The sequence below is a fragment of the Balaenoptera acutorostrata genome, chromosome 16 (genome assembly GCF_949987535.1).
Source record: "Balaenoptera acutorostrata chromosome 16, mBalAcu1.1, whole genome shotgun sequence".
Taxonomy (NCBI): domain Eukaryota; kingdom Metazoa; phylum Chordata; class Mammalia; order Artiodactyla; family Balaenopteridae; genus Balaenoptera; species Balaenoptera acutorostrata.
This window is the reverse complement of record NC_080079.1, coordinates 26,025,862-26,041,087: the sequence shown is the minus strand read 5'-3', so window position 1 is coordinate 26,041,087 and position 15,226 is coordinate 26,025,862. Positions and strand designations below refer to the sequence as shown.

The 15,226-nt window shown below is 55.1% G+C and overlaps 2 protein-coding genes across 5 annotated transcripts in view; one reads left to right on the top strand and one right to left on the bottom strand.

Annotated features, from left to right (window-relative positions):
* The window catches only part of NEURL1 (neuralized E3 ubiquitin protein ligase 1), an 80,936-nt gene extending 78,164 nt beyond the window's left edge, over positions 1-2,772 (top strand). For both annotated transcript variants that reach the window (XM_007187210.2, XM_007187211.2), the window contains exon 6: positions 311-2,772. In XM_007187210.2, the coding sequence (XP_007187272.2) occupies positions 311-549 (239 nt within the window). In that variant the 3' untranslated portion in view covers positions 550-2,772. The remainder of the gene's footprint in view (positions 1-310) is intronic.
* A 150-nt stretch (positions 2,773-2,922) lies between these two features.
* The window catches only part of SH3PXD2A (SH3 and PX domains 2A), a 243,330-nt gene continuing 231,026 nt past the window's right edge, over positions 2,923-15,226 (bottom strand). For 2 of the 3 annotated variants that reach the window (XM_028167789.2, XM_057531192.1), the window contains 2 exons: positions 3,706-13,379; positions 2,923-3,112 (listed from right to left, as the gene is read on the bottom strand). In XM_028167789.2, coding sequence (XP_028023590.2) covers positions 11,406-13,379 — 1,974 coding nt within the window. In that variant the 3' untranslated portion in view covers positions 2,923-3,112; positions 3,706-11,405. The remainder of the gene's footprint in view (positions 3,113-3,705; positions 13,380-15,226) is intronic. The other variant, XM_057531193.1, reaches the window with a different exon arrangement.

Below are 15,226 nucleotides of genomic sequence, written 5' to 3'. Positions count from 1 at the left end.
CACAAAGAACACCAAAGGGTAACTCAGGAGGGGCCTTCCTCAAATGGTTTTGGGCCCCCTTCCTTCCTCCATCCCTCCCTCCCTCCTCTCAATGCCTCATGGACACCCTGGCCCCTGGTCTGGGCACTGAGGGGCCAGAAGTGGGGCTGTCCAGAGTGTATCCTCTCCTCTCTTGCGCCCAGGAAGTTGGGTGGTAGGTTAGACAGGCCGATCCTGATAAATGGAGCGGGAGAGGCCAGGGGGCTCTCTTCATGAACCTGGGACCAGGCTGGGCCATGTCTCCTCCTGACTGGTGTCCCCTTGCCCCCAGGGACGGCCCCCAACTCACCGGTGAGCCTGCCAGAGTCGCCAGTGACTCCAGGCGGGGGCCCGTGGAGCGATGAGTGCACCATTTGCTATGAGCACGCGGTGGACACGGTCATCTACACGTGCGGCCACATGTGCCTCTGCTATGCCTGTGGCCTGCGCCTCAAGAAGGCTCTACACGCCTGCTGCCCCATCTGCCGCCGCCCCATCAAGGACATCATCAAGACCTACCGCAGCTCCTAGCCCGTCGTGGTGCCCTACCCCTCACGCCGACCTCCTCAGACTCCGGCCCAGCTCCACCTGAGGGGCAAGTCAACAGGGGCCCTTCTCTTCTTCCTCATTTTGGAAATTCTTTTCCCTTATCATTAAACATGGGAAACAGCCCCTAAAGGTTTGGGGAGGAAGGGGTATCAGGCAGGGAGGTGGGGGCAGAAGCAAATCGCCTGCTCTTCCCTGCACGCTGAGGGGCTAAGCTGGGGTCTCAACTTCTCCTGATCCTTCCCCATCCGGGGTAGATTCCCAGGAGGTCCTTCTAGCCCGTGTGGCACCTTTGTGAGAATTAGAAAGTGTGTCCCTTCCTCTGGGCGGATGTGGCCCTGAGCCCAGACATGTGGCTTGGCTAGTGGAGTGTGGACTTGGACTTCAGCCTCCATTTTCTCCCTCAGCCAACTGCCCTTGAGCAGTGCACAACCTGCGCAACAGCAGCCCTAGGCAGGCAGCTCCTGAGCTGCTGCCTTACTCTCTGACCTACACCTACCTTCTCCGTCCTTTCTTCCCTGCCCCTTGGGCCTGGAAGCCAGGGGTAAGAAGGCCAGTGGATACCTCTCATCCTGGGCAGGCTGCAGCCTCCATGCCATGTCCGTCTCCCACTCACCCTGGATGGGTGGACAGACAGGCTACAGAAGCCTCCAGGTTCTGGGTCCCTAGACCCCTGGCCTGGTTGAGACGTGGAGGGCCCCTTTCTGGTCATAGCCTGTCTGCCCCAGTCATCTTGCTGGATGCTGCTGCCCAGGGGCAGCCCCTCGGTGTGGGCTGGAGAGCAGGGTCTGTCTTCTGTCAGGCTCTCTGAAGAACAGGTTTGCAGCTACCCTCTGTGACCTCTCCTCCCCCATTTCAGTGCTATTCTGGGCCGGGCTGATACTCATAGAGGCTGTAGCATCCCCAGGAGAGGGCAGGGCCCTGGGTTGGGAGTAGGGGGTTCCCTGGAGTAAGAAAAGGCTTTTTCCGTATTTTAATTTATTTATTTATTGGGTTTGTAGGGGTTATTTGGTGGGGGGGGGGACTGAATTCCCATCCCCCAGACCCCTAGAAATGCTGTCCTGGTGGGCGGGGTGCCTGGTTAGAGGGGTCAGCAGAGGTAGTCATCACTCAAAATCTTCCCCAGACTGCAGCCCAAAAGTCCATAGCCAGCTCTGCTTACCATGAAGTAGAACTCCAAAGGGGCTGAAGTGGGAGGCCTTCTGACAAATTGTATCCATTTTATAGAGAGGGCAGCAGAGCCTCTGCAGTGCCCTGGGACTAGGGCATCACCCCAGAGCCACAAAATGCCCTTCTTCTTGGGCTGGAGCAGGGTTATCATAATTGGCTCATTATACATCATGAGGCCCAGCAGTTCCCTCTTCCATAAGGACATAAAAAGTTCTGGGCAGGCTGAGGGAGGGAAGGCCAGCTGGCCTCATCATTGTAGGGGTCGGGAGCCTGTTCTTAGGCTCTCCGGTCCCAGGAAAGAGGAGAAGGGAAGAGGATGGGTCCCAGCCCCTCTGGGTTCTTAGTCCTGATTCTGGGGTGAGGGAGTGCCCCCGCAGCTGCTCTTAGGTTATAGTCATCTCAGCCCTGCACACCCTGTCCTGATAGGCCATGGCTGGGGCCAGCTCTGAGTCCTGGCCTAGTCTCACCCCGAGCCTCCCAGCCCTCGGCCCCCTCAGATAGTTTTTTACGCCTGTCGGAGACTGCTTTGCCATATGGCTGGCAGAGCGTGGGATTCTGGACCTGGCCACTGACCTGTTGTGTGGCCCTGACCAGGTCGTAGCCTCTCTGAGCCTCAGCTGCCACCTCTGTAAAGTGATTTTGGGGGTCGGGGGGGGGCTTTCCTTGTGACTCTCGGGGGTTCTCTGGTGGGGGCTGCTATGGGCTGGTGTGGTGGGACAGCACAGGATGCCAGGCGGGCCCTGTCTGTACCTGCCTTGCAGGGAAGCCACAGTTCTCCCGTGGGTCTCCCCTCCCCGCTGACCCTGTAGACCCCTTCTGTGGGAGTGGGGTGAGGTGGGGCTGGTGGGGCCCCATCCAGTCAGGGGCCCCCTCTCAGGCAAGGAGAGTTCTTACATGCAGGGGCTGTGCAGCCTGAGCGTCAGGGAGAGGAAGCCAGCGTCCTGTTGTCTCTGCTAGCCTGGAGGGAGCTGCTGCCTCCTCTGTGAACTTGGGTCACCGTGATTGATTGATTGTGAATAAAGGTGATTTCGTACCAGCCTGAGGGCTGTGCTGTGCAGTCTGGAGGGCTGGGGACGGAGGGCAGGCGGGCTGGTGGGTGTGCAGGAGGGGAGGGGAGGAGGGGAGTCAACAATCAGGAAAGACTCCCTGGAGAGAGCAGGGGAGGGGGAGGTGGCTGGAGCGTGACCTGGGGCTTGGATGGCAGGGGCCAGAATGCCAGGTGAGCCTCACCGTACGCTGAAAGGGAGAAGCTACTGCCCCTCGCCGGCCTCAGGTCCCTGGATCTGTGAGGAGCAGCAGGAGTCCATGACGCTCCTAAGGCCGAGCCGGGTCTAAATCTGGTGTGCGACCTTTGTGGAGGGGCAGCGCCACCTAGGGGCTAAAGGATGGCAGGCACTGTGCTGAGCTCCCCAGAACAGGGCCTGCCCGTCTCTCACCCGAAGCCCAGACCTGGAAGCTCAGCTGCCGCTCCCACTGGCCAGTGCGGAGGCCTATGCCAAATGAGTGGCACAGCTAGGCAGAAAAGGGAGGCCTCGGTCAGGGACCTTCGGAAAGACTTTCTAGATGATGGGCTGAGTACCTCTGGGTGGCTGTAGAAGCTGGAGTGCTGGATGGGGTCCGGGCGCAATGTGGGAGTTGAACTCATTTGGCAGGCTGGGCCTCAGAGGGACATGGGATGCTTGTCTTCCTCTGCTTGTCAGCCTCTGCTTGGCCTTGACCAGCCACGGGCTACTCCCCACACCAGGACTGCCCAGCCCTGCTTACTGGCGTCCAGCAAAAGTAGGGGAGGGTCAGGGGCTCTAAGCTGAGGGGCCATGTAGGCCCACTGAATGTGGCTCTTTGGCCCCAAGATCTGTATCTCTCTCTCTGAAAGCCTTGGCCACTGCCCAGAAAGCCTCCCAAAGGCGGGGGAGGGGTGAGGGGGCTTGAGCACGCTTCTCACCAGCAACAGTGGGAACAGTGGGAACTTACCCCACCCCTCCAGTGTCCTCAGAGGGCCCGGACCCTGCAGTTCATGTTTCATTTGGGGTGATGAGGGCTTTGCCACTCAGCTGGGTATGTTTTCTTGTGGCGCAGGGAGAATCAGGAGGTGATTCTGTTCAGTTAAAAAGGCAAAAACTTTATTTAGTTTTCAGCGAAATACAAGATGCATGTAAACATAAACAAAATACAAAACAACCCAAATCTTACAGTCTAGAAGCATGCCAAGACAGAGTATTTTCTGCAGACCAAAGAATCCCGTCAAAATGATAAAGGACACCTGGAAAGCGGCAGGTCGAGGGGCTGGGTCCCTTCCCCAAGGACGCTGCATTTTTGTGATGAGAACAGTTCAAAAAAAAACACCCACTATTAAAAATATTAGAAACATGGAGAGAGTTTAGCACCACCATTGATCCTGGAAATTTTTTAGCACTCAAATTGACAGCACTGGATTCACTGTCCTTTTCTTAAATTTCTCTGCTGAGGGGGAAGAGGGAACAACCTCCTTCAGACCCCACAGATCCCACTAGGAGCTGGGAGGGGTTGAGTGGACACCGTGAGGAGTGCCCCAGAGACATCCAGCAGTTCACATGCAACATGCAGTCCACAAACCCACGCTTCACGAACCTGCCACTAACAGCTGCCTTGTTCAGAAGTCACCTTCATGCAGACCTCCTGTAAACTGGCCCTGAAACCCTTTTGCCATCCTGTGTCCTGAATTTAAAGAAAACCTGTTGCAGAGAACAAGCTGTAGATTCAAGAATGGTGGCTCTGTTTACCGTTCTTTCTCTGAAATGCTTAAGAGCAGTATGCCTTGGTCACAGACCACTAAACATGATGAGTGCATTGCACTCCCTCTTCTAAGTCACACCACTGAGGCAGGCTCAGCAAACTGAACCACCACAGGCATCATTAGAGATACTCAAGAATAATTGGTGTCAACAGAAGAGCAAACGAAGTTGTCTTCCTCCCAGATATGCTTGATGGTGTGTGGACCCCAAGGTTCCAGTTTGGGGGTGGTGGGTCCCTACTACATGACCCATTATGGTCACTGGTCTCTGATTCAGGCAATTTGAGAGGCTAGCTCTGGACTGGACAAAGGGAGGTGGGCAAACCCAGCCTGGAACCTGAGAGATGGATGAATGTTCTGGAGCCAGGGCCTCAAACTCAAAGACTGGTTTGTTGCTGACAACTTCCACTTTCCACTAAGTAAATCAATGACCATTAAGAACCCGCGGGGGACCCAGCTTGTGGCCCAGCAAGTAGCTGTTTCCTGAGGCCAGCTGCTTCTACAGCCAAATCTTGGGGCTTTCCCAACCTGTTCTGGCTGGACCCTTGGGTGTTGAATCACTAAATTCCCTCCCTACCTGCTCTCTTCTTCCTGAAACACTCAGAATAGACTTCCTCCTCCTTTCTAATAAAGACAAAACTCCAGACTCCAAACCCTCTCTCAACCTTCTCATACTCTTCCCTTTCTGCCTAGCAGACCTCCTCTTCTGGAAGCCTCCTTCTTGGGGAAGGGGCGGTAAGCCCCAGCCACCCCAAACACGCACACTCATCTTGCCGACGTGCCTCTCACTCACCTCCAACGTGCTCGATCCATACTTTTGCTTTAAAACGATAATTCTTCCTTTCTCTCTTGCCTCCTGAGGTCCAGCCCATTAGCTAGGATGGAAATGGGAGCAAAGGAGGGACCTTCATCCTAGGGACCCATTCTCTAAGGCCACTAAGTTCTGGGATGGGAGAGGGGGCTGATTGATTGTCAAGGTCAAGTGCAAACTCAATATTAAAAAGATAGGCTCCGGGAAGGGGGATGGCATGGTAAAACCAACATTATAGGCAGCTTGGGACCAAGGCCCAGGAAGACAGAGTCCTCTACCCAGTCTGTAAGCACCAGTGTGCCCAACTTCTGGCCGGAGGACCCAGGTGCACAGGACAAAACAGGAGGGATGCTAATATCAGTGGGGCTGTTCTTCCTCAAGTGCAGCTATAGGTCACTGACCCTGTTCTGTCACTGGCTCTGATCACAGAGCTTGAGAACCAGGGCCTGCCCCAACCAGACATCATGATTTAGACAAAAAGCTCAGTAATGTCAAGGGGGAGCCCTCCACATGATTCCCATGAAGCGTTCAGTCAGGCCTGCAGTCTAGACCAGGGGTGCTGATGTACACGCACGGGTAGGTCCACTGAGCTCGCTGTGAGCAATTTCTCGCCCCGACCAGCCTGATCCACCCTCAGCAACATAAGAACTGAGGGCCAGCTGCTCTCATGACATGGGGATTCCCACAGTGGCGACATGCATGGCAAAGGCTGGGAGTCAGCCTACTAGAGACACTGTGCAGGTGGCAGCCCCAGCTGACCGCCTCAGCACTTCCACACCCAGTGGCGGCACCTTTCCACATCTTCATTTTGGAGCCCGGGACGATGGCCTAGGCTGCTTCTGCTAGATCTGTTAATGCCAGTGTGAAGTTTCCAACTAAATACTTAATAAAATAATTACCAAAAAAAAAAAAAAAAAAAGACACATTGCACTCTCCAGCCAGAATTACACGTGTGAATAACACATACACTTGCTGCCAGAAGCTGCGAGTCCTTTGGGGCCTGCCCAATGCCAAGGACTTGTTCAATGGAGACAGCTTGCCCAGTATTTTTTTTCCTCTAACCCCATGTTCTTTAGTTCAAGTGGGAAATGACCAACACTCTCACATACGCACTCAAATGCACACACACACACACACACACACACACACACACTTCCTCAACAACACACAGCCCTCAAAAAAAGTGAGAGAATCTTACTTCTTTAGCACTGTGGATGGTTCTCTTTCCAGAGAGCTCTGCATCGGGATTCTTGAAGATTGGACCTATAGACGTATACACTCCAAGGAGAGCCACCCCCACACGGGGGCACGGTCCCACTCTGGGCGCCAGGTTCCTATTTGTACAGAAATTCACCGAACGGGATGGAGCAGCAAGCGTACAGTACTGGAGGTGGAGGGGATGAGCCCGCAAGGATGTCCCTGTCTCCCTGAGGGGCAGAGCTCCCAGGGCTTGGACCCAGAGACTTCCCGTCCTGTCCCCTCTCTACTGGCACCCAGGTAGGAGGCGGCGGCTTGGTACCTGTTGTGGGAAGTTCTGTCTGCAGGGACCTCAGCAGGCTCCTCCGACGCTTCTCCAAGACCTTCTGGGGACTGTCGGGGTGTTGAGCAGAGGCAGGGCTCACGCCTCGCTCGGGCTGAAGTCATTGAGATGAATGGGTGGCCCTGGCTCAGCACCAGGCCCAGCTGCAGGCTTGTGGGAATCGGTGCATCACTGGGGGATGCTGGGCTCAAGGCACCCACATCCCTCCAAAAGGGTTTGATTACATCGAGGGTTCCTGCCCATAAACTGAACTTGAGGTTACGTAGTTTTAGAAAGACTCAAACATACATCAAAAGGATCATGGCCCAAACATCAAGAGATTGGGGTGAGACGGCTGCTGAGGGTTATTTTTGGGACAGGTCTTTCTGAGCAGCTGGCTGAAAAACAACGGAAATGAAAACAAGGAGCGGTTCCTGGAGGTCCTTGCTCTGTGCCTAGGGCTGGGGCGCCCCGGGGAGGCCAAGTGCCCCATGCCACTTCCCTGAATCCCTCTCTTCTGGGTGGGCAACACCCAGCAGAAGGGGATGCCCTCTGGGGACCCTGCCATCTTGCCAGGGAAGGGGGAAGGGGAGGAGGGGTAACAAGAAATCAATACCCAGGTCATCTATAGGCTCCACAGCTACGACTCCTTCCAGGAGCCCCACCTCCCCTAGCGAGAGACGGGGTTGCTGGCTCTCCCGCCACTGCCCCAACAAGCCCTGGCATCCCTCTTGATAATATTGCACTTTTCCTGTCTCTCAGATTGTTTTCATTTTCGATTGAGAATGCAAAGTATTTGGAGCGGGTAGGGGAAGTGAGTAACCTTAAAGAAATAATATATTAGTTAAATACAAAAACAGGAAAAGTAGGGGTTACTTTTATCTTTTTTTTCCATAAAAACAAAACAAACTACCAAACCAAGGTCTAAACTTAAATAGTTCTACACCTATTCTGCAAATACTAGTAATATGAAAATAAAGCTTGACCGAAATTCCCTTGTCTTTTTTCCTTAGATGATAATAGTAACATGCCTTGCTGAGGAAAGCAATGGATATAAATGCCAGTAAAATATGCTGCTCTAACATCTGAACGTGATTAAAACGATTCTATATAATGCCTTCGTCAAGACGGAGAATGGAGGAGGAAGAAAGAGGACCCTGTGGGGCTAGGCTGGGGGTGAACGGGGCTGAGGGCTGGCCAGAGGGCCCAGCCACAGCTGGGGCAGATGGCACACCTGCTGTTCAGGCTGCCCCCTCCAGCTCCCTCTTGCCACCCTCGGGGTCCCTTGGCCTAGTGGGAACAGCATGCTGGGGCCAGGGAGCCCAGCCAGGCCCCTGTTACAAAGTGGGAGAGAGATGAAGACATCTTTTTCCCTTGTAATAGAAGAAAACAGTCTTTAAACTGAAAGAAAAAGCACCAAATGATGCATCTTCGGGCATTATATAAACCTCAATAATGACCTCAGAAGGGCTCATTTTGATTAAAGTTGCAGTATACAGCAATACAACGTCATTTCACATTTTCAATCGCAACTAATGGAAAACTAGGTTTGGACACTGCTGAGATTTTTTTTTTTTTTTTTTTTTAACCTTTTAAAGTCCGATCTGGTTTTCCTCCAGATGGGTCAGAGCCACAGACCCCTCCCTCCTCTACCTGCTGCCAGAAGTACCCTCCAACATCACAAAGCAGCTCAGTAGCTCTAGGGAAAAGCCCTCTTGCCCTGGCCATGTCTGAGAGGGACTGGCATGCACCCTTCTTGCTTCAAGTATTAATATTCTCTTTGGGTTTGCAGGGTTTGTGCTGTGCTGTGAGTAAGGGGGTGATGGTGAGGGGCAAGGGGCGAAGACGGGGCATGGCAATCCCTGTTCACTGCCCAAAGCTACATGCTGTCACCAGGCGGCAGCATTCTCTACTTTTCCTGGATGCCTGAGCAACCCCCAGCCATCCTTAGGGCTGGATGTCACAATGTAAACATGATGACCACACTATAAACTCTAGCGGGGGTGGGGAGGAGTGCAGGGGTGGATGCAATGGGGAGGTCTGCCGTTAACTAGCTATGTGATTTGGGGAAAGCTAATTCCTGTCTTTGGGCTGCAGTAACAGGAGGGTATGGGATGGAGTGACCCTGAAGGTCACTTATAGTGACTCTATCACTTAAGAGCACTGGGGATTAAGCAGAGAGGGTCCTTGGGGGGCTGGGAGAACATCTGCCTTGTGGGTGGTGGAGAGTCCCACAGGGCAGTGCAGTGAGGAAGGGCAGGGAAAGGCAGGCTCTGGGGAGCACTGTGGTCCAGTCCGACTGAGATGCTCTGTGCTTGGCAGATGCGTCCTGCACTCCTTCCTGGCCTGGCTGGCGTGTTACTGATTGAACTGGCTCAGTGCAGACATTGAGGAGTGAGGCCACTGGGGCCTTCCCCCTGGAAGATAGCTACGTGGAAGGTCCTTTAACCCGACAATCACTCTACTTTTAAATTTTATTTTAAATAATCATAAATTACTTTTTTTTTCTTTTAATAAATATGTGCTGCTTAAAAATGAGAAAAGTATATACTGCATCTTTAAGTAATGCACTTTGCTCTCTGGGTTTCTTTCCATTCCACCGTATTAAAGTGCATTAATTAAAAAATAATGAACCACTTCTTTATCATTATTGTTCAAATAAGTCCAAATAATATTAATATGAAGACACTACAACACTACCATTAGTACTGCAATCTAGCAGATAACTCAACATCCTGCTCTATTTAATACTGTCCAGCAGAAGAAAATAATAACTAATTTTAATTTTAAACAAACAAAAGGAAGCAAAATCTCACCACGGCCCTTGCAACATAGAACGGGAGCAGTTTGCTAGAGCTGCCAGGCATCAGTGTACGGCGAAGGAGGAGGGTGGGGCGGCTGGGGGCTGAGGGCACGAGGCGCGGGTCCCCTGCTGTTCTTCAGGCATCATACGCTGCCTGGGTGGGGAGTGTGGGCGGAGGGAGGGCCTTTCCTCCTTAGTCCAGGATCTGGCAGCTGAATCGGGGGCTGTGAAGCCTGATCTGTCCACAATCAAAGGCACGTGTGGAAATCCACTCCCAGTGAAGAGTGAGTCCTTGGGGAAGCCAGTTTGGCCTCTGAAGTGTCGACTGAAAGACACCACCCAGAGTTGACGGGGACGTCATTCTCTCCCTTCACTCTTTGCAGGGGCACCGCCCCTCGGAAAGACCAGGCTGGCTCCTGGCCCAGGGATCTTTGTCTCCTCGGGCACCTGCAGCATTGCTTGTAGGCCAGGGGGTGGCTGGTGGTGTCCGCCCAGCAGGTTCCCCTTGGCCCAGGGTGAGGGCGACGGTTGCTTCTCCACAGCCTTCACATAAGGCTTCGGGCCCTGCCCAGGCAGGAGAACGTACGCTGCCCCTCTCCTGAACACCACCCTCCTCCCTGCTGAGGGTTCTGCCCTGCTGAGGTTGCGCAAGAAGCAGGAGAACAGCGTCTCCGCTTTGCCATGGCTGGGACCAGGGCTCCTCCAGCCTGAGATCCCTCTGGCAAGCACCGGTACTGTCCACACAGTGGAAACCAAATGAAGCGACTTCGGCTTGTGGAGGGAAGAATGCAAAACACAAACCAAACAACCTCCCCACAAGAGTATGATAGAAAGGCCATCCACTACCCATCCCGTCCCGTGAGGCTGACCGCCCCTGGGTCCCCAAACAACTCCTAAAATAAGACAAAACCCAAGGCCTGACATAGAAGGCCCAAAGCAATACACCTCTCCCAAAACTTGCAAAGAACTGCCCACCCAGAAATATCCAAAATAAAGTCTGTGCAGACTGTGAAAAGACCGACGGCTCTGCCTGCCCTCTCTGTAAACACTGGGGCTGGTGGTCCTCCACGGGGGTGCCCCAGGCAGGGCAGGCTCTCTTCTCAAGGCCAGCAGCAGTGACGGCTAAGAATGGCGGTCCTTGCTGGCAGCTGGGGAACTGCTTTTTCTTCAACTAACAAGACACAGTGGCCTGGCCCAGGGACAGCCTGAGCTCACAGCAGATGCCTCCAAGCCCCAGAGCCAGTGGTATCTCCTGCCACACTCACCCACGGCAGGCGGCAGCGATTGCTGGGAAACCAGCATAACTCACAAACCTAGATTAGGATGATTCAAGGGCTACTTCCGGGGTACAAGATGCCAGCAACGGAAACCAGGCTAGGCAGGGGCAGGGCACAGGAGGCCCGCACAACCACACCTTTTCCAGATTTGCAGCCAAGGCACAAATTGGGGTTTCCTACATGGCCTGTCCCAAATGGTGCCGAGTCCATCAGCAAAGTCCCCAAGGTGCACATGTGAGGCTCAGCTTTCTTGCCTCCGGTCCCAGGCCCAGGACACCCCCGCCCCTTCCACTCCCTGCTCAATGTGGGCCCCCGCCAGACCCTACCTTCCAGCTGGGGGACAGCCTGGAGGGGAGTATCTTCGAGGTCACACATTCTGCAGGTTTAACGTTGTCCTCCCCACCCCCTCCCATTTTCCCTTTCCCCTTTGTCTTATCTCACAGCTCACCCATACTGAGGCTGGAAGGACTGACGCCCCCCACTACCCCTCATTAGTTCTTTTTCTCCAGGTAGTTGGAGGGCACCCAGCCTTTGAAGGGCTTCACCCCGTCCAGAATCTGGCAGTACCACCAGCCGTTGGGGTTCCTCTCCAGGACCTCCATGGACACGCCCTCCTGGAAGCCCGCCGTCTCCTCGTCCCCCTCATAGTCTGCGATTGAGACGTACACATCTTTGAGGTTGTTGTGGATGAACTGGGACTTCTCAATGGGCTTGGGGCGCACAGGGGACACCGGGATGCCATTGCGCTGAGTGGGCAGCAGAGGAGGGTCCGAGCCCTGGCTGGCGGCCCGTTCGACCAGGCGGCCCTTGGCTTCTGCGGCTGCCGAGCGGGCGGTGCTGAAGGAGGAGTTCCGGCGGACGCCTCGGAGGCCGTCGGTGGCCGTCAGCGACTCATTCCTCCTCAGGGCACAGGACAGGTTGCTGTCCTTGGGCGGTGGGGACACGAACACCGACTGCGGCCTCACGGCCACCTGCCGCACGCCATTCCTCATCTTCACCGCCCCGGCACCCGAGGTCTTGATGAAGCCCCCGGGAGGCTTGGAAGGGATGGGCGGCGTGGCCCTCTTGCTCTGGTTGACAGTGTTGAGCGCTTGGACCCGCTTCTCGATCTTTTCCAGGCTGTCTGACTTGCCTTCGTTCTGCTTGCTCTTGGTGGCCACTGTGTCCAGCTCTTTGCCAGGGGGGTCGAATTGCTCGTTCTCACCGAGCACCAAATAGTGGGAGGGGGCCCAGCCCTCCAGCTCCCCAAACCTCACGTACCACCAGCCACTTTCCAGCTTCTCAAGCACCTGCACCTCCACGCCTGCCGGGAAGCTGATCTCCGAGTCCTGGACCTTTTGGTAGGCACTACATGTCGTGTAGGAGGTGGCCTGCCCTTCCCACCCCTTCTTGGTGGGACACGGGGGCGTGGCAGCAGGGAGGGTGATGAGGTCGGCCGAGCCTCTCCTGGACCCCTCACTGGGACCCTCGAAGGCCATCTGGGGGGGCAGCTCCGAATCCTCGCTCTTGGAGCCCTTGAGGCCACCCCGGAGCTGGCCAGTGGGCCTCAGCTGGCGCCGTAAAGTGCTGATGTCCATCTTCTCTTGGCTCTGGGACTCTGTGCGGTTCAGAAACGGCTTGGGCCGGACTGATGGCTTGGCCCGGGCACAGGAGGTCAGCCCAGTCTTCAGGTCGGCATCCTTCCTCGCTCCGACCTTGGGAGTGCCGCGGATGCCTGCGTCCGAGGCAGAACGGGGCTTCAGGTCCCCACTGTTCTTGGACAAGGATGAGGAGGAAGAGGAGGAAGAGGAAGAGCAGGTGGTGTTGATGGTGATGGACGAGGAAAAGGAGGCCGAGGAGTGGTTCTTCCCCAATTCCGCCTGGGCGTTCTTCTCTGCCTTGAGCTTCAGGAGCGACGACGATTTGGGGGAGCCCGATTTGGGGGAGTTTTTCCTGGCAAGGGACAGCGGGGAGCCACCTGGGGAGTCACTGTCCCGGGAGGAGCGCCTGGCCGACAGGGCGTCCTCTGCACACGCCCGGAAGCCCTCGTTCTCATAGATGGTCTCCTCCTCCAGGGCCACGTCCTCTGCAGATCCGCCCACCTTGAAGCGGGCGCGCTGCAGTGAGAAGGCGGGCGAGGGCCTGCGGGGCTGGCCGGGCCGCCTGTCCCCCGAGCCACCGTCCTCTGCGGGCTCCTCACTCAGCTCTGGCTCTGAGTCGAAGCCAAAGGCAGGGATGTCATACTCAGGCTCCTCGTACTTGAGCCTCAGCGGGGAGTCCTGGCTCTCACCAGCGCCCGCCAGACCCTCCTCGGCCTCCTTGGGCTTGCTGGGTGGTGCCGGTGGGGGCACCTTGGGCCGCGTCAGAGTGCTCGTGCGGCGGCTCAGGTTGGGCTTCTTGCGCTTATCGATGTACGACGCGGGGGCCCAGCCCTCCTTCTCACCGATCTGCACATACCACCAGCCACCCGAGTTCTTGTCGATGACCTGCGGGAAGGGGCAGACAGGCCAGTGAGCTGGGAGGATCGCTGGGGCCCTACCATGTGCCAGGGTGGGAGCTTCACACTTTGGCTCTAGGAGACATTATCTCCATTTCCCAGATGAGTGAACTGAGCCACTAAGTGGCCCAGGACCCAGCGTAGGAAGTGATGGGCTGGCATTCAAACCCAGGTCTCTATCATCTCCTGGATGGGGGGGCTCCCACTCTCCAAGGCCCCCTCTCCTGCTCTTCCAAGTCTCCTCCAACACCCTGGTCGAGCTGGCCTCCTCTCCAGACCCTCACTTCTCCTCCCGCTGAGCTACTACACTTGGAAGATGCACTGTTCCCAGTCCCTACAAAACCCCACTCACCACGGACCCATACGTACAAAAGACTGCCATTCCACCACTTCCATCCTCTCACCCCCGTACCGCTAGGCCCTCCCTCGGTGACCCTGGAAAGGGTCTCTCAGGGCAGAAGAGAATAGGAGGGTGCAGGTGAGTGGAACCTGGAGGTAAGGCTGAGGCCGGACCTCCCTGGTTTCCCCATTGCTCATGGTCATTTCACTACATGTGGAATCCCACTGAAATCCTACCAGCTGAGGAGATTTCTTTGAGTTGAATGGCTTCCTGGGGGAAGAAGGCTAGGGCCTCTCAGTCATTTCCCTGTTAGTATAAACTTGTTCAAGGAGCTTCTTTCTTAACTGCTACTTGAGACTGGAGAGAGCCCAGGAGTGTGGTTGCTGGCTGTACTGAGGTCCGTTTGGATCGGGGAGTACAAATGGAAGAGGCAGTTGTCCTTCCATGTGCGCAGGTTCCGCATCCCTGGATATGGAGGGCCAACTGCACTATGATTTTATATAAGGGCCTTGAGCATCCCAGGATTTGGGTGTCCATTGGGGGTCATGGAACCAATCCCCCACGGATCCCGAGGAACAACTGTAATTTTGAATTGTGGAACACTGCTGGAGGAAGAGGTCCCAGGGAGGTGAAGGGAAGCTTGAAAGCACCGGCACTGGGGGAAGAGGGGCAAGGAAGGAAGGGAGGATAGAGACCACCAAAGGCAAGGTCTGCCTGAGGCCAGCCCTCTGCAGCCCCCGCCCTGCCTTGGGTGCTATATTCCATCCTTCACTCTGCCCACTCCATACTCAAAATGCATGCGTGGGTAGATCCTAAGTATGTCAGTTCTCTTACATTATGAGCTTCGTAGGCTCTTGTGGAAGCATAAGCACCACTGAGAGAATGATTTCTCTTAGAAATTTAGTTCTAAGTTCCAGGCATGTGGTTTAAAACATTCACATTGGGGATATCACCTCTTCAACGGGCAGAGACTGCCCAATTGCTCTTCTGATGGTTTTACAGGTATTAATTGGACTTAACTCCATCACTACACAGAGCCACTCAAGAGAAAGATCTGAGTCACAGATCTTCTCTGGCCCCTGGAATGCCATGTTCAGCGCTGGCCACAAAGTGGGGTTTCATAAATGCTAGGAGACCGGCTGGGAGGGAGCAGGAGAGGGTCTGCTACCCATTTGCAGAGAGAAATCATCAAAACCTGGGGGAGAAGTGACTGCATCAAATGTCAGAGGTGCCTGTGGTGTGGACATGGCCAGAATTGGGGTCCTCAGTGCTTTACTCCGGCTGCCTGGACCGCATTCTCCCAACAGCAGCACTTCCTAATATGGGTCTTGTGGAACCCTGGCCCCCAGGAGCTCCTGGGAGAGGAATCTAGGTGATACTGCCTATTGCAGTCCCCTCTTAGAGACACACAGTGACACCCCCATATCTAGGCTCTGAGAAGTTCTGCAATTAAAACAACAAAGCTGGTTGGGTTTTGTTTAACTCACTGTCCTCCA